This window comes from Diadema antillarum, unplaced genomic scaffold (assembly GCF_040938485.1).
Source record: "Diadema antillarum isolate AM-2024a unplaced genomic scaffold, OU_Dant_1.0 scf00000142, whole genome shotgun sequence".
Classification (NCBI taxonomy): domain Eukaryota; kingdom Metazoa; phylum Echinodermata; class Echinoidea; order Diadematoida; family Diadematidae; genus Diadema; species Diadema antillarum.
Window position 1 is genome coordinate 751,756 of NW_027271031.1, and position 24,672 is coordinate 776,427.

The 24,672-nt window shown below is 37.7% G+C and overlaps 1 protein-coding gene and 1 long non-coding RNA gene across 2 annotated transcripts; both read left to right on the forward strand.

Moving 5' to 3' along the window:
* The first annotated feature begins 11,214 nt into the window (after window positions 1-11,214).
* LOC139721386 (uncharacterized) lies at window positions 11,215-12,846 on the forward strand. The gene is made up of 3 exons (XR_011710233.1): window positions 11,215-11,269; window positions 12,033-12,124; window positions 12,753-12,846. It is a non-coding gene; the product is annotated as an uncharacterized lncRNA (long non-coding RNA).
* Window positions 12,847-20,964: 8,118 nt separating this feature from the next.
* LOC139721378 (toll-like receptor 4) lies at window positions 20,965-24,444 on the forward strand. Its single transcript, XM_071632691.1, has 3 exons — window positions 20,965-21,006; window positions 22,147-22,802; window positions 23,835-24,444. Exons 1-3 carry the CDS (start codon window positions 20,965-20,967, stop codon window positions 24,442-24,444), a joined length of 1,308 nt encoding a protein of 435 aa, XP_071488792.1.
* The last annotated feature ends 228 nt before the right edge of the window (window positions 24,445-24,672 follow it).

Here is a 24,672-nt window from a genome sequence, read left to right on the forward strand (position 1 = left end):
AATAGAAATTATCAAACATATATCGTAGATAAACTAAATAAAATAATTACCTGCTAAGCAGACGTTTGAGTTGCCTGGATGTCTTGCGGCTGTCTTGTGGCGGGATGTGAGTGATCATGTGATGTTGGGGGAAATTAATTGTTAACAATCCTTTATCTGCACTGACACGACTGACACACTTGTAACACTGAACCTAATTCTTTATACTACCCCACTCCTGCCTGACATGCACCACCACACACAAAGTATGCCATGTAACTATTAACTCATGCTCAATTTATATTTAGGTGATACGCTATCAGCGTATCACCTATTGTGATTGTCAAAATCTCTCTTTATTAGGTGATACGCTATCAGCGTATCACCTATTGTGATTGTCAAAATCTCTCTTTATTTTTTTTTATTCTTCTTTCTTTCTGGACAATTTTGTGTCGTCAATATCTCGAGAATGACATAACGAAATAACATGACATTTTCAGTCAACATGTCTCATGACAAAATCTAGCCACAATAAGGTTTTCATGACAGTAACATATCTATGACGTCATCTAGGCGCCATTTTGTGATTTTCGGACCTTGTCACATGATCGATCATAACTTCATAACTAGATGTCATTTCTGTATCATTTTCGGTGGACATGAAGTTCAGGTCACGCTCTATCTTACTTTTTAACGCTAGTTACACAGGTCATCATTACGCGCGCGTAAGCGCGCGTCAAAATTTTAAAAGGCTCAAAACGACTTCCCAATGGGAAATCTCGAAGTTTCAGACAATTTTAAGCGTTTCAAACATTTTCTCGCGTGCGCGTCCGTCCGCGCAATTCCGCGCGCAGAGCCCGTAAGCAACATGAAAATGCAATTTTTTTGACTGATTTGGATTCCTGATACTTTGAGTAACAATATCCATTGATTTCCGATCGATTTCGACCTATAACAAAGGAATGCACTGGCGTCAAAGTTGAAATTCCACGTGCGCGTCTTTCTGCAAATATAGTGAAAAAACATGTCTTTGTTTATTTCGCCATGGCTCTTTAAATCGTCCGTTGACCCTATATTTCTATTGCATATTACAAAAGTATATGAATTGTAAATAACATTCCTGGTATCAATATTGCCAGGAAAACGCGATGACGTCATCATATCGTCATTTTAGATGAAAAAAGTGGAATTGATTTTTTTGAGGTACTGTTTCTGACATTCATTTGCTCGTATCTCTGTTGTTTAAGCTCAATATTATCCCAAATTCAGATATGTTGCAGTTTGAACATTTGCCTTTCAAGTCCATGTGATGGTTTTGAAATATGATGACGTCATCACACTAGAAATTGTGATTAAAGGTAAAGACTCAAAATCAGACAAGTTTACGTGTTATGTCTATGGGAGGTGATTTTTTTTTTAAACCATGCATTGACTTGACAACGTTTAAGCACCTTTACCTCATCTGATTTTGCTCCATTTCCTCTGAAACATAAATATGTTGTAGTTTAGACAATAAGCTTTAGTAATCATGCATTTTATGTTTTCAAATCTCCTCATCAGGTTGACAATTTTGCAATTTAAAACTGAAAATGAGAATGCAATCTGTACGGAACGATTCCCAATTTTTCTTTGCAACTGTATATTGATCGAATCCACGCTGCCACTTGTGAGAAATTGAATAGCGCCATCACAAGTCGACACTGTCACAATAGTATTTACATTTAAGTTTTGCACTCGATCTTCAGGACAGCAATGTGGCATAATCTGTTAGCGCGCTGGTTCTTCATAACGCCATACCGGAAGGCGAGAGGTTCGACCCCCGCAGGACTTTTATCCGTTCTTTCTTCTTTTTTTTTCTCTCTTTTTTTTTCGGCAGTTCAGCTTTACTCCGATGTCATTTATCGTATTATTTTATCAAGTGTACGTAACCCGTGAACACGGCTGCTCTATTTCCCTTGCTTTGTATTGGAGTTTGGAGATTGGGTTTGCTTCAATAATTTTGTCACACTTAATGTTGTAAATTTCCCCTTGTTACAGTGTCCCGCTTGCCACGATTCGTTTTCTCTTTCCTTTTCTCTTCATTTGTTCTTGTTATACTGTAGCAGGATATTTAGGAACGTGTTCGTTTACATAACTAACATGAATGGGAACTGAATTAATTAACTCTAGTCCAGGTGCATGGCGTCTCGCTTATCTCTTTGGAATTCCAGGTTATTGTTTGACCAAATAACGGAGTTAAAGACAGGCAGGGAAGGAAGTGACTTGATATTGCTTCATAATGAGGAATTTCGGGCAACACCTTTCCAAGTGTAGTGATTATGACGGGGTTCTCTGTCGTTTATTTTCGTCATGGCTGTTTCACTAGTTAGCCATAGGTGATATTATGTTGCTGGCATCTGGGAGAATAGAACAGATCAGTACCAAACTGGAATAGCCCTATAAGCAATGTGGTAAGCGTTCAATTTTTTGCATCATCTTTCTTCTTTAAAGTCAATCACTACTGATCGAAATACGCAATATAATATGACACGTTCCACTGGTAGTTTAGGCAAAGGGAGTTAATGCATGATGCAATGATAAATGTGCTACCATTGATTTTAGAGACGTCATTGTGGTGTGGTACTGGTGATGGTAAGGGAACCATAGATTGCTTTTAAAGTAATGAGACAATCATTGGACCTTTGCATCAAGACCGTATTCCCATCTAGAATATAATGCATGTTCGTGCGGCGTTTTTTTTTTTTAATCCTGACGTGGACATTTTTTTTTCTTGTTTTTAATTTAAGAATGTTATATCTAAATTTGTTTCTTTCCCCTAACATTTGTTTTTTGTTGAATATAGAGTTAGACGTTCCGTGATCGAGTAGAAGAGCAGCGATTTAGTTACAGTTTCAATGCATCTTGTTTACCATCTTCTCTGACATTAAATTGATGGTTTTTATATTTGACATTGTCTGTCTATTTGCCAGTTTATGCTCATAAACCACTGCTATAACAACTAATACATTTGCTTCACCTGTCACACGCAATGACATGGATTGCAGTTGTGCATGCAGTTTTCCTTTTGCCACCTCTCGTTTTTCTCTCCCCTTTTCCCTCACTTTGGTTTTGTTATACTGCAGATGGGAATGATTACAATAGCATAACCCAACTTAAAGTAGGAATGAGAACTGAATAAATTAACTCTGGGCCAGGTGTATATAGCGTCTCGCTCATCTCTTTGAAATTTCAGGTTGCCATTGTTCGACCAACGGAGTTGAAGACAGGCTTTATGTTGCTATAGAGGTATCTCGCGCCACATGAATGGAATGCATACGCTGTTTAGTATTAGTAATACACTTTTTCATGCCCATCCCTGCCAATAAAAGTGTGTTTGACGGGGTTCTGTGTCATTCTGCCTACGAGAAAGCAAAGTTTTATTTTCGCCATGGCTGTTTCTCTATGCGTAGCCGTGGGTGATGGGTGTTGTTGGCATCTGGGCAGTAAAGAACCGAGTATCATGCTATAATACCCCCCCCCCCCGTTAGGTTCTAAGCGTTCAATACGGTGATATATCTTTCTTCTTTATTATATCGATCACTGCTGATGGAATTACAGAATTATGTTATGACACGTTTCACTCAAAGCTTAAAAAACAAAGTTTATGCACGATACAAGTAATGGTGCATGAGTCCTATAGGCCATTGATTTTAGATGAGAAATTATGATATGCCTAAAGTAGTGGTGTCATTGATTAGGAATTAATGACACGATTAAGCACTCCTTCCACTTCTAACTGTCCCCTTTGAATGTGTGTCGATCACGTGAGATCGTCATAAATTATCATTCACGTATAAGCTTACGTTCAAAGTGTACTCTTAGTTGGAGGAGACCTATAGTTACATGGTTAAAGGTGATGTTTTGCCCTTTTCTCTTTAATTGAGGTATCACTTTCGTCCAGGATAAATCACATTCTCATGTAAACAGACTCACTTGCTCTATATCCCCTGTTTTGTATCGGAGGCTTCATTGGTTTTACTGCTGGTAAATCTCACAGGCTTGTATATAGTTGTAAGAGCTCTCTGAACTGATCATTGTGATAGCAAGATTAGAGGGAGTCATATTGGTTATGTAAATAATGGTCAAAGGTCATGTTTTAAAAGGCCACTGTTAAAGCCAGGATGGTTATAAACACTTAATTGTCATGTTTTATTTGTACGTGCCGAGGATCACTTGGACCCCGTTTACAGTGCGAGGCTCGGCCGCGTTCGGTGTAAACGCGCAAAAGGCCAAATGCGGGGCCAAAATTGGCCTCGCATTAGGCCACGCTCTGGAGGTGGTCTCGGCCGCGGCCGAGCCGCGGTCGCGCCCGGCCTTTTTCTCAGTGTAAGCGCAAACTGGGCTAAATGCGCGGCCAATTTTAGTCTGGCTTCCAAACCCTCGCCTGTACTATTTCGCTATTCAGGATATTAACTACTTCAACGTCGAAAACTAGTATAGTTTAAGGTGGTTTTGTCCTGCAAAGGATTTTCTCCTTCGACAAAGGCCTTTGCCCGAACGGCGACTTCGTCGCCACGGAATTCAGTTGGCAAAGGATCTGAAAACCAGACAATACCAAATTGCGTTTGTTTAAAAGGGTAGAGCGCCACTACGACAAAATATTGAAAGGTTCGAATCAAAAGCGCGGCCGAGCCCGGCAGTGTAAACGGACTAAATTGCGGGGCTCGGCCTCGCAATTGAGGTTGTCCTTGATTGCAGCTCGGCCGCGGCTCGGCCCAGCCCCGCACCGTAAACGGGGTCTAAGTTTATGCACTGTAAGTACTCAAAAAGTCCGTAAATCGACTTAGTCGCACACGCACAGAATTTCCACTTAGTTTGTGTGACAGAAAAACAAATGTGATCTGAATAATGTAGGCCCAAAAAAGTTCAACTAAGTATCTCATTAGAACTTCAAGGTTCTGTATTACATTCTTTTCTTTGTCGATCACGGATGACCGACATCTGATGACCCCAAGCGTATCACCTAACTCGTCTTCAGTGTGACGAGTTTCATATCTCGTTTTTTTTTATTCTTCTTTCTTTCTGGACAATTTTGTGTCGTCAATATCTCAACAATGACATTACGGAATGACATGAAATTTTCAGTCAACATGTCTCATAACAATATCTAGCCACAATAAGGTTTTCATGACAGTAACATATCTATGACGTCATCTAGGCGCCATTTTGTGATTTTCGGACCTTGTCACATGATCGATCATAACTTCATAACTAGATGTCATTTCTGCATCATTTTCGGTGGACATAAAGTTCAGGTCACGCTCTATCTTACTTTTTAACGCTAGTTACCCAGGTCTTCATTACGCGCGCCTACGCGCGCGTCAAAATTTTAAAAGGCTCAAAACGACTTCCCAATGGGAAATCTCGAAGTTTCAGACAATTTTAATTTTTCACGCGCAGAGGGCGTAACCAACATGAAAATGCAATTTTTTTGACTGATTTGGATTCCTGATACTTTGAGTAACAATATCCACTGATTTCCGATCGATGTTGACCTATAACAAAGGAATGCACTGGCGTCAAAGTTGAAATTCCGCGCGCGCGTCTTTCTGCAAATATAGTGAAAAAACATGTCTTTGTTTATTTCGCCATAGCTCTTTAAATCGTCCGTTGACCCGATATTTCTATTGCATATTACAAAAGCATATGAATTGTAAATAACATTCCTAGTATCAATATTGCCAGGAAAACGCGATGAAGTGATCATATCGTCATTTTGAATAAAAAAAGTGGAATTGATTTTTTTGAGGTACTGTTTCTGACATTCATTTGCTCGTATCTCTGTTGTTTAAGCTCAATATTATCCCAAATTCACATATGTTGTCCTTTAAACATTTGCCTTTCAAGTCCATGTCATGGTTTTGAAATTTGATGACGTCATCATACTTTAAATTGTGATTAAAAGTAAAGATGCAAAATCGGACAAGTTTACGTGTTATGTCTATGGGAGGTGATTTTTTTTAAAAGCATGCATTGACTTAACAACGTTTAAGCACCTTTATCTCAGCTGATTTTGCTTCATTTCCTCTGAAACTTTAGTATGTTGTAGCTGAGACAATAAGCTGCAGTAATCATGCATTTTATTCTTTGAAATCTCCTCATCAGATTGACAATTTTGCAGTTTAAAACTGAAAATGAAAATGGAATGTGGACAAAACGATTCCTCATGTATCTTTCATATACATAAGTTTACGTTCCCCATATTTTCTCGTCGAGACGTATGGCCGAGTGGTTAAAGGCGCCGTCTCAGAGACGTGAGGTTGCGGGTTCGAACCCCACAAGATCACGAAACAATTTTTTTTTATTTTACTTTTTTTTCTTCAATTTGTATTATATATTCGTCCATGTAGAAATCACGTTCGTATATAAACGCACCTATACACACACACAGACACACACACACGCCATATCCCTCTTTTTTGTGTGTTGGAGACCACATTGCTTCGACTGCAGCAACATTTTGCAGGTTGACTTTGTCAAACCGATCATAGTATGTAATGACGACGACTGAGGTGTTGTACTTTGAACAATTGTCTTTCAAGACGATGTCATTGTTTTGTAATTTGATGACGTCATTACACTGAAAATTGTGATTAAAGGCAAGGTATCAAAACCAGCCGATTATAGGTTTTATGTCTGCGGGACGTATTTTTCCCAAGTTGCCAGAAATGGCATAGCGACCTCAGTCGTTACAAGGCCGCTTTTCCGTCTAGCAATGCAATAGATGTTCACACGGCCACGTTAGTTGAGTGGGCATTGACTTTCCCCCTGTTATATCTATACATTGTTTTTTTTTTTTTTTTTGTCTTACCATTTCCGTGGATGACCCGTGGCCGAGTGGTTACAGAAACGGTTTCGCATGCACGCTCAATATAACTTCAAGGTGCCTATATCACATTCTTTTCTTTGTCGATCACAGATGACTGTCATCTGATGACCACAAGCGTATCACCTAACTCGTCCTCAATGTGACGAGTTTTCATGTCTCGTTGATATATTGTGTTTATGACTCCAGATTTGTTATACTCAAAAACATATAATTTGTTTCACAAACAGATATTAAAGCTGAGGAAGACCACGGTCGAAAGCTTCACAACTCTGCCGGTTTCATGCGACATCTTCTGTTATCTACATTGTCTCAACTATAATTTCATTTAAGATGACAGAGGCGTACGGTAGGAATATCAGCATCATCACACTATATATATATATATATATATATATATATATATATATATAAACTTTGTAAAATAGAAGAAAAGTCATCAAATCCACGTTTAGAGTTTCAGGTCCTATTAAACAAATTGTGGGCCACTTTAATAACCGGGGTATCAAAAACCTCAGCAAAACCTGTGTCCTTTTCCAGCTACAGCCGTATGAAAGATAAGATCCTTGTGGAATATGTGTTCATGGTTATCAATAAAGCTGGCAAGGTTTTAGGTAACAGTAAAGCAAAAAATATACCAGAAATTATTTCGACATATTGCCCTATTACAAGCCATTGTCTTGTTTGAAGCAAAACATTTAACTATGAATTTGACAAAATAATCATTGTGTGTAACCATAAAAGAATGATATCTGAACAAATTCAGATTGATATTCATATGGTTATACAACGGTTATACAATGGACTCTTGTTGTGAAAAACTCCTCAGGCATGACAAAGTTACATTCGTTGTATCAAATTGATAATCCAGAAAAAAAGCAGAAAAGACAGAAAAATCCCAAAAAGAATGAGTGTTTGGACCAAGAAAATTATTTTGTTATATCAGATTTTGTTACGCAATGTTTTTCAAAACGAGAGAGATTTGTTTATTATAACGACAGTAATCTGTTTTAGTTATACTAAGTACCCTACAGGTCACTGAGATCTTAAACTCTATAGTATAGGCAGCATAGTCCCCTCAATTCAACTTTCTTTCTTTTCAAGCCACAATATATTTCTTTTCAAATAGAGTTACTGATATCACTGACACCAAATTCATTGGCAGCACTCCGCACACTCTGTCCGCAAGCAAAAGCATTTGCTGCTCTCTCCATTACATCACGAGGAATATGTCCTCGCGTTGTCTTTTGCTTGTAGTTACGCATTTTTCATGTGCTTCTGAAAGACAAAAATCAATTATGAAATATTAAAACTTCGATGAAATGAATCCACGAGAAGTAAAAAAAAATGAAGGGTAAAAGGGGGAAAAGTATCAAAAGGTGGGAATGCCAGTGCGTTGGGGCCCTTTGGTTTAACTTGAAATATCAAAGCTTTTCATCAGGATTAAAATGAAAACGAAAAGGCATATCTCCTTGTAAGCTTGATATTACTAGCTGCTGTGTGTGCCAAACATAATTATGGGGAACTTAAACTTCATTTAAACTTAATTTCAGAATTGCTTTTCTTAAATAGGTCTTTTAACCACAAAGGCATGTGAATTGCTTCATAATGTATGTGGCAAGTTTGGTCAGACCCAATGGGGCAAATTCAGCCATGGCTGACCTTTCCCCTGTTTGACTTTTATGAGAAATCTTGCATGAATACACAAATCATTTATATCAATTGTGTAAAAGCTTTGGTAAGAAAAAAGACAAGGACAAGGACTACCAATTGTCTTCTTATGTCCACATTATCTCTATGATGCATAAGGAAAAAGAGGGCACTTTATACATGGTTTACACGTTTTTACTTTTATTGCTGAAAATCACGTTTTCCCCTCTGACCCACAGGCTTGTGTTTCAATCTACTCTCTAAAAAATTTCGAGTGAATAATTCACTCCTCGGAAGGAGTGAATAAAATTTCACTCAATTAAGAGTGACTTTCACTCGTTGTCGAGTGAATTTCACTCTTGTAACGAGTGAAATTTGTGTGAAACCCATTCGCCGAGTGAATTCCGAGTGAAAATTAAGCCGAGTGAATTCTGAGTGAATACATAATTAAACGCATTTGGCTAGGCCAATAGAAATTGAGAATTCCCCTGTCATGTGTTTACTCTAAGCCAATCACCAGCCGCAATTTCCCCTGGCTTGGGCGCGGGCAGGTTTGCCTGAAGAGCGACGCGTCGCCTGTGCGTGGACTGTGACCCTGTGTGCAATTGCGTGCTGTACGCTAGCTGTGCGTGTATTATGCATAGGATCACAGATTTACGTGCGTGTACACTGTAAGTGCAATCGTGAGAATCTGAGCCTGGATGTCGTGATGGACGGGAGAAAATTTCTGTCTTCAAATTGAGTGGGGCGGAGATATTATTCACATTTTTGAAGGTAAGCAAACCATAGATCGATCTAATTATACCTCTCCGTAAACGACCATTTATGTAAGTTACCTTTAGGGTTCTATACGAATAACCCCGGGCCCGTACTGGCGCTCCTTCGAACAATTAATGTACGGTACAATGGTTTGTACACAGTTAGCTATATGGGGCTGGTCATATTTAGAACACCTTACGAACAGCTAGAATCCGAAGCCGAAACTCAGCTGATGGTACACGCTAGGTGTTGGGATCTAATAATACGTTGAGTCTTTAGACAACACTTTAATTGTACACGTTGGGATCTAGGGCTTGAACTATTCACAAAAAAAAAAGAGTGATGAATGAAACGTTGGTCGTTGGTCATTGAATTGACATTCATAAGCATATCATCACACAGAGATTACTGTGGTCGAGTGTAGAGATCGAACTTATACTATAGGGTCCTAACTGTTACTGAGCTGTGCTAATTAAAGCAATACATTAGAAGCGCCTAGCGCCAGACACGTACTCTACATTGCTATTGTTGAGTTGACAGCCGAATCACTGACACTGGTCTGTGTTGCCAGACGAGATGGTGATCTCGATCAGTACGGTAATAAAGAATGGTGAAATTTGGTGATTTTTATGATTATTGTTCATTATATACACTGTATGTAGTAAAAAGGACTTTTATTTGCCGCTACATTTGAGCATCCAAACAGCTGGAAGAATACCACGTACACCTAGCTCCCACGTCATGTGTCGTGATACTGTACTAGGTAAGAAGTATGATGCGTGTACTGTTCGTGTTAAGTGTTGGTCCACTGTGACATCGCACTTCTATCTGAAGATCAGCGTGCTCACACATCATGGAGATCGATCCCCTTGTAGCAGACGATGACTGGTACTATTTTCAACATTGTTTTTTTATGAAAGTTACAGGTGACCTTAGGTATTGAAATTTGGCAGAGATCATCTTTGGGTCTTTAATTCTAACGTTATATGATGATGTAGCTAAAAAAAAGTAATAGGCCTACTAGCTTTTGTATTGGTGCTCACTTAGTATTTGTGTGGACAAAACAACTGCATGGTCTTGTGGAAATGAGTTCTACATCCATTTCTGAACCTTGTGTTTTCATACTTTCCTCCAGATAAGGACGTAGACATGACAGCTCTTCGGGAGTGATGGTGATTTAAAGGAACTCGGTGTAGGGGTCATCATTTGGAGAACAAAGACAGATATTGATAGCTGTACAGTCTCTGTCACACGAAGAGGGTGCAGATCACCAGATTGCAAAGTACCAGATGTGGTCATACAACGACTAGCCATTGAATTCAGGGTTGACGAATGCTGGAAACACCGGGCCAACATCAGCGAAGGAGCCTCTGAGATATGGACTTCCATTGCATTATTCCACCCTGCTGTAAGCTATTCTGTTGTTTTCCACAATGATTAATGAAGGGAGACTAGTTTGAAATTGATTTATATTTATTTTACATTCTAGAGTCTTAGTAATTACATAAGAGGCTACATTAAGAGACTGAATGCTTGGTTGGTTTTATTTTGTTTGAAGAAATGATTTTCAAGATACTTCATGGAGCAGTTTTGGAGCTGTCCTTCCCTCTGACAATGAATGTCTTGCAGGTTAGTACTTGTATTTAAGAAAAATGTGTACCGTGTACTTGCCGTATCGACAGAAGTGAAAACCATGTTATGGTCAGTCTTGAGTTGTGTATTTGAAAGTAGAGCTGTTGCTTATGTCAAATATGTATGTTAAATGATTTTGCTCTTCAAGTTTATAATGTAAACTGGAGGAACCTACTATCCTCATGCCATTTGTATTACCTGGTATTCATAAAACCATTAAATTTTACTTATTTGCCCAGGAATTCAACACACACATCACTTCAAGGGGGAAGAGATACTTCAAAAGCTGAGGGAAGGAGTTCTGACTGTTCTGAGGAGACATCAGCACATCAAGATCATTGCAGCATATTTGTTGTTGAAAATGGAAGCAGAAAACTGTACAGCGTAAGTTCAATTATGTAGAATATTATTATCATTCATATATCATTATTATAATTTGAAAATTGGTCTGGAATACCAGTTTCCCATTGTCATGTCTTGTACTACAATGTACATTTCCATCCAATATATAACCATGTAATTTGCCTGTTCATTTGGTTTTGTTTTTTTTTTTTTGGTCTTCTCAAGTATAGAGAAAAGCAGACTAAAATTTGCCCCCCCCCCAAAAAAAAAAAAAGGAAAGAAAGTAGAATGGACCGGTAAGTGTAACATTGTTAATGAAGTGATGGTTATAGATTTAAAAGTAAAGACTGGTATACTTGTATAAAACATGTAAACAGAGTGTACGTACAAGACTCCACGCTGACTTATTTTCGTGGTAGCCCCATCGGGCCACATGTATATTGATTTGATAATAGTCCCAATACTTATGATTTAATCATCACAATGATTAATAAAAAAAGTGGGAGTTAATGTGCCATGAAGTTCAATGGATAATCACATCTTGTATAAATTTTTCTACTAACTGTGCACATTCACACTTAACCTATCTGCATGAAATGTTCATATGTATTAACTGATATCTGGCTCAAGTAGCAATAAATGTACTTGAAACAGTGGTACTGAATAGCAATAGAAATTAATGCCAAGAACAAAAAAAAACATAAAAATAGTTCAGCCCCTTAAAAGATTAAAATGAGGGCCAAATTTTTGATTTTTGCGTCGTAGAATATGATTAACATTTTTCTTGCTTTCTTTTTAAATTCAGATACCAAGTAGTGAGCAAAGGATGTTGTGGCCAAGGCAGTTGCGATGCAGTACCCCACTTTGTGAGACACCACACAAGATGCAAAAGGACATGTAAGTTTATACTCGTAAGTTTATGTGATCTACAACTTTTTTTAGCCCTCTTTAGCAGAAAGATTAAGTGACATACATGGTATCTTATTCATCTAGCTTGCAAAAACTTCAACATTTTCAACTTTTCTCAAGAGCTAGTGGACAGAATTAAGCAACCAAACGAGGAGTTGATCATCCTTGTTTAGTTAGGGGGCAAGGACCCAAAGTTTTTCAGATTATGGGCATGACCTCCCCCCCCCCCCCCCCCCCCCCCAAAAAAAAAAATGGCCTTTACAGGGAAATTGCATCTATTTCTTAATAAACTCATTGTGCAAATATACAGGCAATGTGGGGATTGTGATGTACCTTCTCATAGATGTCTAATAAAGTTGTGTGCAGATTGGCCTGATTCCATGACTTGGGTTCGATGAACGTTAACTTCAACGTAACGTAATGTAACTTAAGTTCCACATGCCAGTTGCGCCGTTCATTTATAATAAACCTATTTTCGTTTTCTTCCATAAGAATGCCACTACATGTATTTCTACTGCTATCAGATCTTCATCAGTTATAGTCAACTCTGTGCCAAAGTCAAATTTGTTGAGACTCAAGAAAAAGCTTTGACTTACAATGCATTTTTATATTTCAGGAGTATACCTGTATGGCAAGGATCATGGATTCATTGAGTATCGTTTGAAGACCTTGAGGAGCTATGACACCACACATCACCTCAGGCAGAGAGAGAGAGAGAGAGAGAGAGAGTAGTTGCAGCTCTCACCAAGCCCATTGACCGAGCACCATTCCAACGTTAGATTAGAAGCCCAGTGAGAAGAGACAGCTACCATCAGTGTGTAGGTCTAAATACCCTTGCTTTTTCCTCTTTTGAGATACAGCATATGCTCCTCTGACGTTGGAACTTACATTCTTGTTGAAGAGTCAGCCTCATCAGGCTCAGCGGTAGTTTAGCATGAAGCTGTTACCAGGATGTACTGCAGCACTTCAACATTAAAAGTAGAACTGGGCTTGCCGACGAAAAGAGTTTGTTGCATAGAATGTGTGATTGTTAATGTTTTAAATTGTGTATTGTTGTATATACTAGTAACTGAAAATAGTTTTGACTTATATAGTAAAAAAAATATCCTCTTCATGGCCACATGTTAATCAATACATTCATCTGTGAGGTGTTCCAAGCATATCAAAGAATGTTTGGCCACACACAGCTTGGCATTCCGCATGATACGAATCTTGCTGCGCTCATGATTAAGCACCCCCTTCTCTCCAGGCAATTCTGACTTGCTTTAATAAAACCTTTTTATGGTCTGATATTCAAGAGAGAAAACTGTTGACAGACACTCGCATGTAATTTTTTTTCTTTCCCTCATTTTTTTTTTTTTTTTTGGGGGGGGGGGAATGCTACAAATAGCAGCTAAATAGTAGAATCTTCCAATGGTCATCCATGCTCTTGGGATGAAGATCATGTCTCCATGTTGTGATTAAGTTACCACATACGTTTGTCACCCCTTTGATTAGCATTGATGCAGTACAATATGCATGTGCTCAAATTTATTGCATCCATCTTCTTTGGAGTAGGGGGAAAAATCTTTTTAAAAAATGAAACAAAATTGGTGGGAATCATTGATCCCTAGGGTTACGGGACCCAGAGTTATTTTGTACATTTTCACCTTTATGTAATTGATGTACTGTACTTTGAAAAACTTGTGGGTAGAAGCTCAATTGGTTCAACTTCTTTTTCCACGAAACATCTGCAGCCCATCATTGATAAATCCACGGCATTAGAGTAGATGGAGTTAAATAGATTAGTTCACTAATGTGCCACGTCAAACTTATGGATAATTCTTCCCTTGATCTCGTAACAAATTATTAAGATAACCTGCAATTGACAATCATATTTTATAGAGTGTTAGCAGTGATGTCACAATTGCCCACCATAAGGCTGCGTTCACATAGAAGTATACTATTTGGGTATTTGGGGCTCGTTTTCAAGGCACGCGAATAGCTTGAATCGAACAATAGGATTTCCTAACACCGGTTCACATAAGAGGGCACTATTTGAATGTACCGAATAGCATAGAATAGTATAGCAAAGTGGGAAATGAGCTTGTTCGATTTTCTTGCAGCGTATACCGTCTCTCGTTTATGAAATAAGGACAATTTTGGTCTGGATTTGCCCTTTAGCAAAAATAAGCATGTAGACTGACATTCTGATGCAGTTTAGAAATTGTTAATAAGATTTGCTGGGATGTAGGAGGAAGAAATCCTCACTGCATGGGATGGCGAGTTGACGGTGCGGGTGATGGTGTACTGGGTGCCCGAATAGCAAATAGCGAATACCGTATACTTCTATGTGAACGCAGCCTAGTGAAGTCAATTGCCTAAACCGACTAGAAATCAAGACTGCATACAAAAGCTGCAGCAATGTTTACTTCAGGGAAACCTAAGGCAAAAGAACACCTTTGTTAGAGAGGCATGCATAAATGAATATTGATCGCCTTTGCTATGGAAGCCACCATTATGGTGGCCAACATGACGTCACATGAAATCACTCTATAAGAAATTCAGTTTGCATGCATTAGTTGTTGCTACATCTGTCAAAACTCGGAAGGATTACAAGTGTTCAATATTGTACAATGATGCCTTATTTAGGTGAAGAAGATCAATGATATGATACATGTTGTGTCAACTGTATTGATTGCAATTCTGTTTCCATAAATAGTAGGCCCGGTTGAGGGGGGGGGGGGGCTATGAGCCCTCCTTCCCTTTGACATTCCATGCCAAATTTCATGAAGGCATGATTATTTTGGGGGGTTATTGATTGTAATCAATAACATGAATATTTTCATGCTGGACATGTTGCTGACAAATTTCATTGAAAAGGCAATGAAAAACAAAAAGTAAGAAATAAAGAAATACATGAGTAAATAGAAAAAAAAAATACTTCAGAATTTTTTGATGGCACAGTTTTTTCTCTTTCATTTGCTATGGACACTAGAAAGAATATTTACACAAAAAACAAAAAATGTGCCTTTTTGGAACTTTATTTATGGCAAATGGTCTGATTTCATGCTCAAATTAGCATAATTTAGCCAAGGTACTTTTTTTTGTTGTTGTTGAAAATCAACATTACCGTTTTATAGATTATGTCACAGGCAATTTGTGTGTGGATTTTGTAATGATCGCACGGTTGATGGCCGAGGTCTGGGGGGTTCCAGGGAGGCCCCCCTCTGGCTCTATCATCTACATAAATACCCCACCTAAAGCCTACTTGTAAAGTCAAGACCATGCTTCTCTGATCGAGTATGTTTAGGTATTTATACAATGTACTTGTAGAGCATCACTGTGTTACATGACAGAGGATCCAAACTTGATTAACCATGCAGTATTGAAAATTTTTGTATTTTTGTCAATTTTTCGAAGCAATCACAATCCCTACTACATGTGTAATTGTTTTTGTATTATAATATAGATAATGGTGACTATACTTTGCAAGTCTTTTGTAGCTTATCATTGAACATGCAATAATTATATTCACTTGTAGTCGAAAATTAAACATGTTCAGGAAGGGTACTTGTAAATTTTTTCACTTTTGCACAAACTTCATGAATTTGGCATATTTTCAGGGAAATGTGTGATGTTAATATTTGAAGAGTTTGTTTGCAAAAACCGATATGTCCATTTTTTAAGATTTTGAAGTACGGTCTCTGTCATAAAGTACAAAATAATACCTTTTAAATTATATATTGGTCACTACATATAAAGGTACATTTTTGAAGTTATGATCAAAAGAAGCAAACATTTTCTTATTATTCTCTTTATTTTTCTTGACCTTTAATCGCAAATATCTCCATTTGGCACATATGGACTTAGCAGTTTTTGCAAACAAACTCTCCATTTGAAGAGCTTTGGGAATGACAGCTAGAATAGCATATTTACAGGGACCTTGTGATGATTATGGTGACAGTTGTTCTTAAATGATAAAAATATGTATAATTATTGTTGGCCACATAATTCATGGAAAACCAGATACTCAGCACATGAAGACTGTTTGTAATGGTGTACTGCTCTGCAGTTGAAGTTTAGATATTTCAAGAGGAATATTCCTTTTTTTCTTAAATTTCAGGTGATCCAGTGGACATCACACATATATTATAGAGATTCAGCTCATTAAAAAAAAAAAAAAAAAAACATAACATGCGTAGCATTAGTACATTATCTTCTTATATCCCCCTCAATGCTACTTAAAGAAAGAATAAATTGATAAGAAAGAATGAAACAACAGCCATTTGGATTACTAGCTTATATTTATTCAGTTTCATGTATTGATCCAGCTCGGGTAAGAATTACTTTCAAAACTGGAACACAAAGTTGGCAATGCACTGGGCTACCAGTGGTGGATCGTTGGCTTCTGAATACATGCATTAATATTAACAAATATCTGTATTATGAACGTTGCTTGCTGTTTTTGTTTGTATTAGTTTGATTGGTATTCATTATTCCAAAAATGGCTCCAGACCACCTAGATTATTCCCAAATTCATCACTATTTTGTCACTTTTCTTCCAGGGTTGAATAAGTAGTGCACTGAATGCTGTGATCAATGGTGATAGAGATGTGTGCTCATGTAGAGTGTAATTCCGTTTGGGATTGAAAAAAGATTGAAAAAGGATTGAAAAAAAGAGTGAAAAAGGAGTGAAAAACCTCCGGAGTTAAAGAAGAGTGAATACAATAGGAGTGAATTGAGAGTGGGAAAGGAGTGAAAAACGACTGACAAAAGAGTGAAATACCTCAGGAGTGAATTTAGAGTGAGAAAGGAGTGAACATCCCAGCAAAAACATTTCCGTCTTTTTTCACTCTCTTTTGGAGTGAAATTTCTGTTCACTCGAAATTCACTCCACTTCTAGTGATCCTTGACGTCACTACCAAGGGGAGTGAAAATCGAGTGAAAATTCACTCTTTCTTTTTTAGAGAGTAGAAAGTAAAATGGCTGGGTGAAGGGTTATGATACAGGCCATCAATAGATGGCACCAGTTCAACGTCTGACTCATTTATAATTGGCCTAGGGGCGGTGGCTCAACTATAGAATACTCCTATGCTAAACTTACCCCGTCTTCCCCTATGCTTAATCTTACAATCTGATCTCACATCAGTCTGGAAATTTAGTAGAGCCATGAATAGAACTCTTTAAAAGTGGTGAATTAGAGAATACAAGAAGTATCTACAATATCAAAAGACACATTGCGTCTCGGCATTTGATACACTTCATAATCCTACCTAACTTATCATATCGCACAAGTTTATGAGGAGCTCTTGTGGTTCAGTAGATAAGACCAGGTATTATCAATCATGAGGTCCCTGATTCGATTCCCCTGACTGCAGCGGCTGTGCCCTGAGGCACTTTCATCATCAAGTCGTCGGCGTACTGCATGGTTGCTTATCCATATGCACTAGATTCTTCCTTAGCATAATGGTGAAACCTTGATATGCTATACTTTATTTTGCTACAATGTCGACAGTATTTTTTTTTCACAATTACGGGCCAAACGCTACTTCCCGTTTGATTGAGTTGAGTTTGATATTTGGGTGCGAAGTCAAGTTCTTTTAGCTTCGAGAGCTTGGAGACTTGCGTTTGATGTTACTGGGACACAGAGTACTAATATTTTTTGCCAGTCAATTTTTTTTCCAGAGGGTGTACTTTTATTTCAATTTTCAGATGGCTAGAAAAGGCAATTTATATTGAGTTATATTTTGCTCTAAACTTAGGGTTTAGTCTTTTAAATCTGCCCTTAACTGAAAATCGATATATATATATATATGGTGACTTCTTGCTGTAATTATTGTGATACGGGGTTGAATACTAATTAAATGTGCCTGAATAAAACTCAACATTTCCGTTCATGCTAAAGCTGAACAAGAGCCTTTCACGGAACCACGGGCAGACGGGTGTAAAACTTGACCCATTTGTTCTAGCAGAGTGTTAAAGACCACATCGCAACACTGAATAACTTCTAAAACCTATGGTCGGTTGAGAATCAGAAAACTCAATCTCCTGTAGATTATGTTGTAAATCTTAAATCATTTTCACTTTCAGTAAAATGTGAAAAATTAAAACCACAAGGGCGCTATTTTACACTATATTTGGAACAATGTTTATAAATTTACCCACTTTGATTAAACAAACTTTTTATTTCATGAAAATTGATAGTTTGTTTTATTTTAATACCCTAAAATCTCAGAACGCGAGGACAGTCTTCTGGTTCTCAACTCAAGATCTGTAAATGTTTAAAAATGCACTTACAATCTAAACTTAACTAATTCATAGCTTTAAAGAGTTGCACTGTGTCAACCTATATCGAACACAACATGATGGGAACAGGAGATCATTCAAACCTGTAGGGGAATTATGGTTATCCACCAAGATTTGATCAACAAACTCGTAGTGGTTGTGTTGAGATTCATGGACTTTTATAAACTCAAAGAAAATTCAAAGTTTATTACTTTTTTCTTTGTCACTATTTAGAAAATAAATTGAATACCATTCGACACTAGACACACGAGAGTCATTTAATTGTCGTTAAGCCGCTTTGTAAATACGTGATATTGCGATCCATATGTAGAGTGATAATATTAGTTTATCAACATTGTATCATTAGTATACTGTTGTGATCAGTGTAGACATGATTTATACTTTCAGAACTATTTTCAGCATTACCATGATTATTATTTTCTTACGGCAGATGACCGAGAATTTCCTAGTTTGACGCCAACGAAATGTTGGATACCTTCGTTTATTTTGATAACAGTTAACCCTAACCCTAACCCTAACCCTAACCCTAACCCTAACCCTAACCCTAGCCACCTTAATGCATTGACTTATGTAATTACCTATTCAGTTACCTATTTAGTTAGTCATTTTTGGACAATTGACACTATCTTTACAAGTGCAGGTTTGAAACAGGTGATGAATAATGCATGACAACTCAGTTGCAAAACAAGTAAATCCAATTTTCAATAATTGACTTTCAATTAAAAAGGAAACAAGTGATTTATGCAAACTCGTGGATACAGTTTTGAGACAGTTATTATGTACACATTATGTATGTATGTATGTATGTATGTATATGTTTGTATGTATTTTTATTTCCATTATTCAATCAGTGCTATTTCAACGGGGTAGCCAGGTACTGTTCTTCCTGGGGACCCTATCTATATTTCGATGTATATAATTATCATGTATGTATATTGGCATACTCGGTATAAAAGAGGGACTATAATCAATATGACTTTTTCTACCTGCTGATGAGTAAGATACAGCGTTGGCAAAAATAGGTTGGATAAGGGCACACAGTTGACAAGGAGTAATAAAGAGCTGTCAATATCTATTTGAATCATATTCCTTATTACATTAGTTTTGTAAATAGAATTAATAGTTACGATAGGGTGTTTGCACACTGTAGACCAGTTCCGTATATATACAGCACTGGTGTAGAATATAGGCATCCAAGAATGACAAATTTGAGGTCAAAGTCGAAGATGTCATCGCCATGAAAGTTTCCAAAAAAACTTCAATAGTTTGAAATCATCCCCTCTTCTAATTTGTACCTCTGGTTGGTGCTAATGTAATCGCTCCTGTAAAAAAAAAAAAAAAAAAAAAAAAAAAAAAAAAAAAGGAAAACGAAACCGACACACTGTCTTACTACATGTACTTTCAATGTTTTACTCTGACATGGTTAGAATATTAGAATAATTCAAATGGTTTGGAAATATATTTTTTTTCGCAATTCTTACAGGTTTCGGGCAGAGTGTCAAGTTAACAGATACGACGTGGTGCTGCGTGGTGAGATTGTTCGGTGATTCCATGAGTAGTATTGTTATAAAGGCACACTTTTTAATTGCATGCTTTGAAGATTACACAGACATTACAACGATGTTCATTTCACATTTATTAAGCCGTTTCCAGACAAGTTTTGAAATGTTCTTACATGGACTGCACATTAATAAATCAGTAAACATTTAGACTTCACTGAAAGCATCATATGAATAAAATGAATTTTAAATTTATCATTATGTAAATGTATGTATGCAATATGTGTGTGCGTGTGCAATTCAAAGAAATAAATCATACAGTAAAGTTTGATGATGAGAGAGAACATATGCAAATATATATATATATTATATATATATATATATATATATATATATATATATATATTCAATGCATCGTCGCTCAACAAACACATTAAATACCTAGACGTGTAATCAATACCGTATTTCGAACAGTATTGTGCACATAGAAATTTACGAGGTTATATCTCAGTGTATATTCTGTTGTTTTTTGTGACGATAAAGCCATTCAAATTGATTTCAGTTTTTGCTCTCGATACAACCCTCCTTGAGAGTGCCAATGAGGAAACGAAAGTGACGTCCTGTATCCCAAATGAGCCCATTTGCCGCTATGCTTCACTCTAGTGCGTTGCTAATGTCAGTGTGATAGTACACAATGTCCAAGTAAAGTTGACGGATCTGGCCGCTGGATAGTTAATAGATTGGTGTTATAAGAGTGTCACCAAATTTCAGGTTTGCAGTACGTGTATCAAAGAGTCCAGCAGCAAAGGGGACAGCCTCCTCAAATATTTTATATTCAGCGATACACCAGAAGGTAGGGTTTCTTTTTTGATTTGTAGCTTAACTGTGTAAATGAACTTCACCTTTTCGGTAAAATTGTATGTGGCATTCTGAAAGAGAAATATGCAGTACTTTATAGAAAAATTAATTGGATTGTGTCGTTTATGCTGTTCTATAAATGCGATATTTTTCCAACATTATGTTGTGGGCCTATGGTGCGTCATGAGTAAGGGGTCCTTCACGAATCAATATGCATTCGACTCTGTTAGATAATAATATTCAAGTCTTCGCGATGTATGCAAACAGCGATCACCTTGTCATTTAAATTTTGTGGAGGGCTTTTCGGTTGTACAATGCTGGGAGATAGTTAAAAACGTTTTACAGTTTGTCACGGTACTTTTTGTTACTTTCAACTCCTTTTTGATAATTTTTCTCAAAGATCATATCATCTATATTTAAAAAAAAGTAACGTGTATATTCATTATGTTGATTATGTGCAATAGATTAATCACCTTGCGTCATGGCGAAAAAAAAACGAAGTCCTCTTATTGAACCTGATCCGAAATATTTTGATTTTCCAAGGTGTAATATGATTATATAATATGATAGCAGAAGTACAGATTAAAGCAAGAATTTATTCTGGCATCAGTTGAATTCGATTAAGTATTGAGAAAACTAATTTCATACTTAAACCATCAGTATATCAAAAGGAAACCTACAATGAACAACTCTGAAAGCATTTTTCCTATCCGTCTCTTCGTCAATTTTGCGCTTTGTTCTATATAGGTACGGCAAAAGGAGAGAAAGTGCATAAACGAAGACTAAGACAATATCGAAAATTTGTTGCCACGGTTTAAGAAATCTGGAAGAAAACTACGACGCAACAAAGGACTAAGGCGACAAGATTTTGTTATGACTACCATGTTTCTAGCAGCGTTCCTTCTCAGTCTTCTCCCTTGCTTCTGCAACCCAGCGTTTGCGCGTCATGAATCCCGTTCATTGACCGAAGAATCCTCAAGGCATTCATCACGAGCAGCTTGTCACTTTTGGCACAAAAGTCAGGAGTTTGTAGCTTCGTGCGCCAATCGCAACCTTCAAAAAGTCCCGTCTTACCTACCGGCAGAAATAACGATCCTCGACTTGACCCTGAACAAAATCAAATTCCTGTCAAATGATTCGTTCGTTGATGTACGGGCTGTGAAGACACTGAAATTGTTGAAAAACCAGCTGAAGTTTATTATGAAGGAAGCTTTTTATCCACTCCGGCGCCTAGAAGAGCTTTTTCTGGGGTACAATTTTCTCAGAGGACTGAATGCAAACTCATTTTCAAGGAATTCGAATCTGCATTTTCTGGATATCTCACATAATGATTTCTCTGCGATTTCCCTCTCACCACTAAACCAGCTACGTTCTGTCCCAAACGTGAACTTCGGTGGAAATTGTAAGGGCAAATTTCGCTTCACAGGAAATCTTCTTTCAAGTATCAACAGATTCTACCATATGAGTAATAACATCACAAGGATCGAGGCAAATGACTTTACACCTTTATCAAGAGCAAATATCTCCCTGCTAAAGCTATCTAAAAACAACGTCACATATATTCCACCTGGCGCTTTTCAACATTTAAAGCATGTAAGACGGCTGGACATTGACCAAAATAATCTTATGAACTTGTCGTTCAATTCATTTCGGGGTATGGATTCTCTTGAATGTCTGAACATAGTACTTAGCAAGATTGTTCGAATTCAAGGCTTCCAAATGAACACGACGAATGCCACTCTACACATTCCCTCTTTAGTAAGCTTGAATCTCTCAATGAACAGAATATCGTCCCTGTCAGAAGGAGTGTTTCAAGGTTTAGATGTGTTACATGTGTTACGCCTGCGATCATGTAGGATAAGAAGCTTACAGAATCGCACATTTGAGGGTCTACGGTCTCTGGAAATGTTAGATCTTGGTATAAATTTGCTGACTTCTATCCCGGAACCGGTGCTGCAACATGTTCCAAATCTGCGTAAGTTGGTATTGTTCAACAATAAGATTTCTCAGCTGGACTTCAAGTTTTCTGCGAAGCTCCAACATCTGACCTTGCTAAATTTATCAGCGAATCAAATTATAGAGATTCCAAAGAATTTTTTCAGGGTTAAGTCATTGATGACATTAGACATGTCAAAAAATCGCATATTTTCTTTAGAGTCCGGTCCATTCTACTCTCTTTCCAACTTGACAAAACTCATACTTAAGTCAAATCCGATCCGCACTATGTTTTCAAGCGCTTTTGTAGGCTTGAACAATCTAGAAAGCTTAGACTTGAAAAATCTAGGGTTCCTAACAGAATTAACAGCTCCCTTCAAATATCTTCCAAGGTTGTCATTCCTTGATTTATCCTATAACAGCTTTGGAATTGGAAGCGCGTCTTTTGACGGAATGACCTCACTTCGCAAACTAGATTTGAGCTCTGACGCTCTTACCCGAGAAAAATTAGTTATAAACACTGGTTCTGTACTCGCTGCATTGTCTTATCTTGAGGTACTTCTCTTAGAAAGGAACCCGCTCGGTAGTGTATTTTCCAATACATTCAATGGCCTAATCCAGCTGAGAGAGCTACATCTCACAAAATGTGGAATTGCGAGCCTTCCCACTGAAGTATTTGCCAACTTATCGTCTCTGGAGAAGTTATACCTTGATAAGAACAATATCCTTTCCGTTACGTTTGACCACTTCAAATATCTAACATCTCTACGCTACTTACATTTGGGTACAAATAAATTAAGTGGAAATCTAAATAAGGACATCTTCAAGCAAAACACGAAGCTGTACATGGTTTCTTTATATCAAAATGCTTTCACTGGCATAGAAGACAACACTTTCCTTCCGATGAAATATTTTGATATATCTAAGAACCATCTTTCCTGCACTTGCAACCTTTCTTGGTTTAGAAGTTTCCTTAGTCAAGGCAATCTAACATTGGCGAACCCCGAGACTACTCTTTGCTCTCCCCAGTCCATCTCGCAATTTGTGGGGAAATCAATCTTAGAATTTCTTCCAAATAAGGTCTGTGGGTCAAACCTAACTGCTTATATTTCTGCAAGTGTGTTGGTCTTATCGTGCATCATTGGCTCAGCTCTAGCCTGGCGAAACCGATGGTGGCTGAATTACAAATGCTTTCACTTGAGGCTTCTTGTCGTTGGATACTACGAGTTGGAGGACGTACGCGAGCACCAGGATTACCGATACGACCTGAATATCATCTTCCCCGATGAAGACGAGGATTGGGTACTTGCAGAGTTTCTGGTAGCTGTCCAAGAGCATCTTCCCGACTTCCTTCGCAACAGAATCGTGTGCGGCGACGATGATTTGCCCTTGGGCAGTACGCGCCTTGACGCCATAGATCGGGTCATTGAGAACAGCTTTAAGAACCTGGTGATTGTCAGCAACGCGTCCATCAACGATGCAAACTTCTTGATGACGCTTCAAATGGCCGTTTCGCACATGAACGCCGTCCAGATAGAAAATGTTGTTATGGTTTTTCGAGAGGATATTCCAGACAACCAGCTGCCATACCTGGTAAAACTCTTCCTCAGCAAGAATAAACCCTACTTCCAATGGACGGAAGAAAGATACCAGCAAATGCTCTTCTGGGAAGGACTAGCAAAAACGTTAACGAGAAACAAGAAAATGAATGGCGTTTTACCTCTCTGACTGGCCAATTGGTTGCCAGTCCATTTGATACTTGAATGATTATGGAGAGATTTAAAGTTTGATTAATCTTAATTAGTGACAGGGTACTAAGTTGACAGATATGGCGTGGTGGTAGTATCATTCAGTGTTTCCATTGCTATCAGTGTTTAAAATGATATCTAAATTTTTTGGTGATGCTTTGAAGATTACACAGATTTCATAATAATATACAGGTTTGTCAGGTTCCGA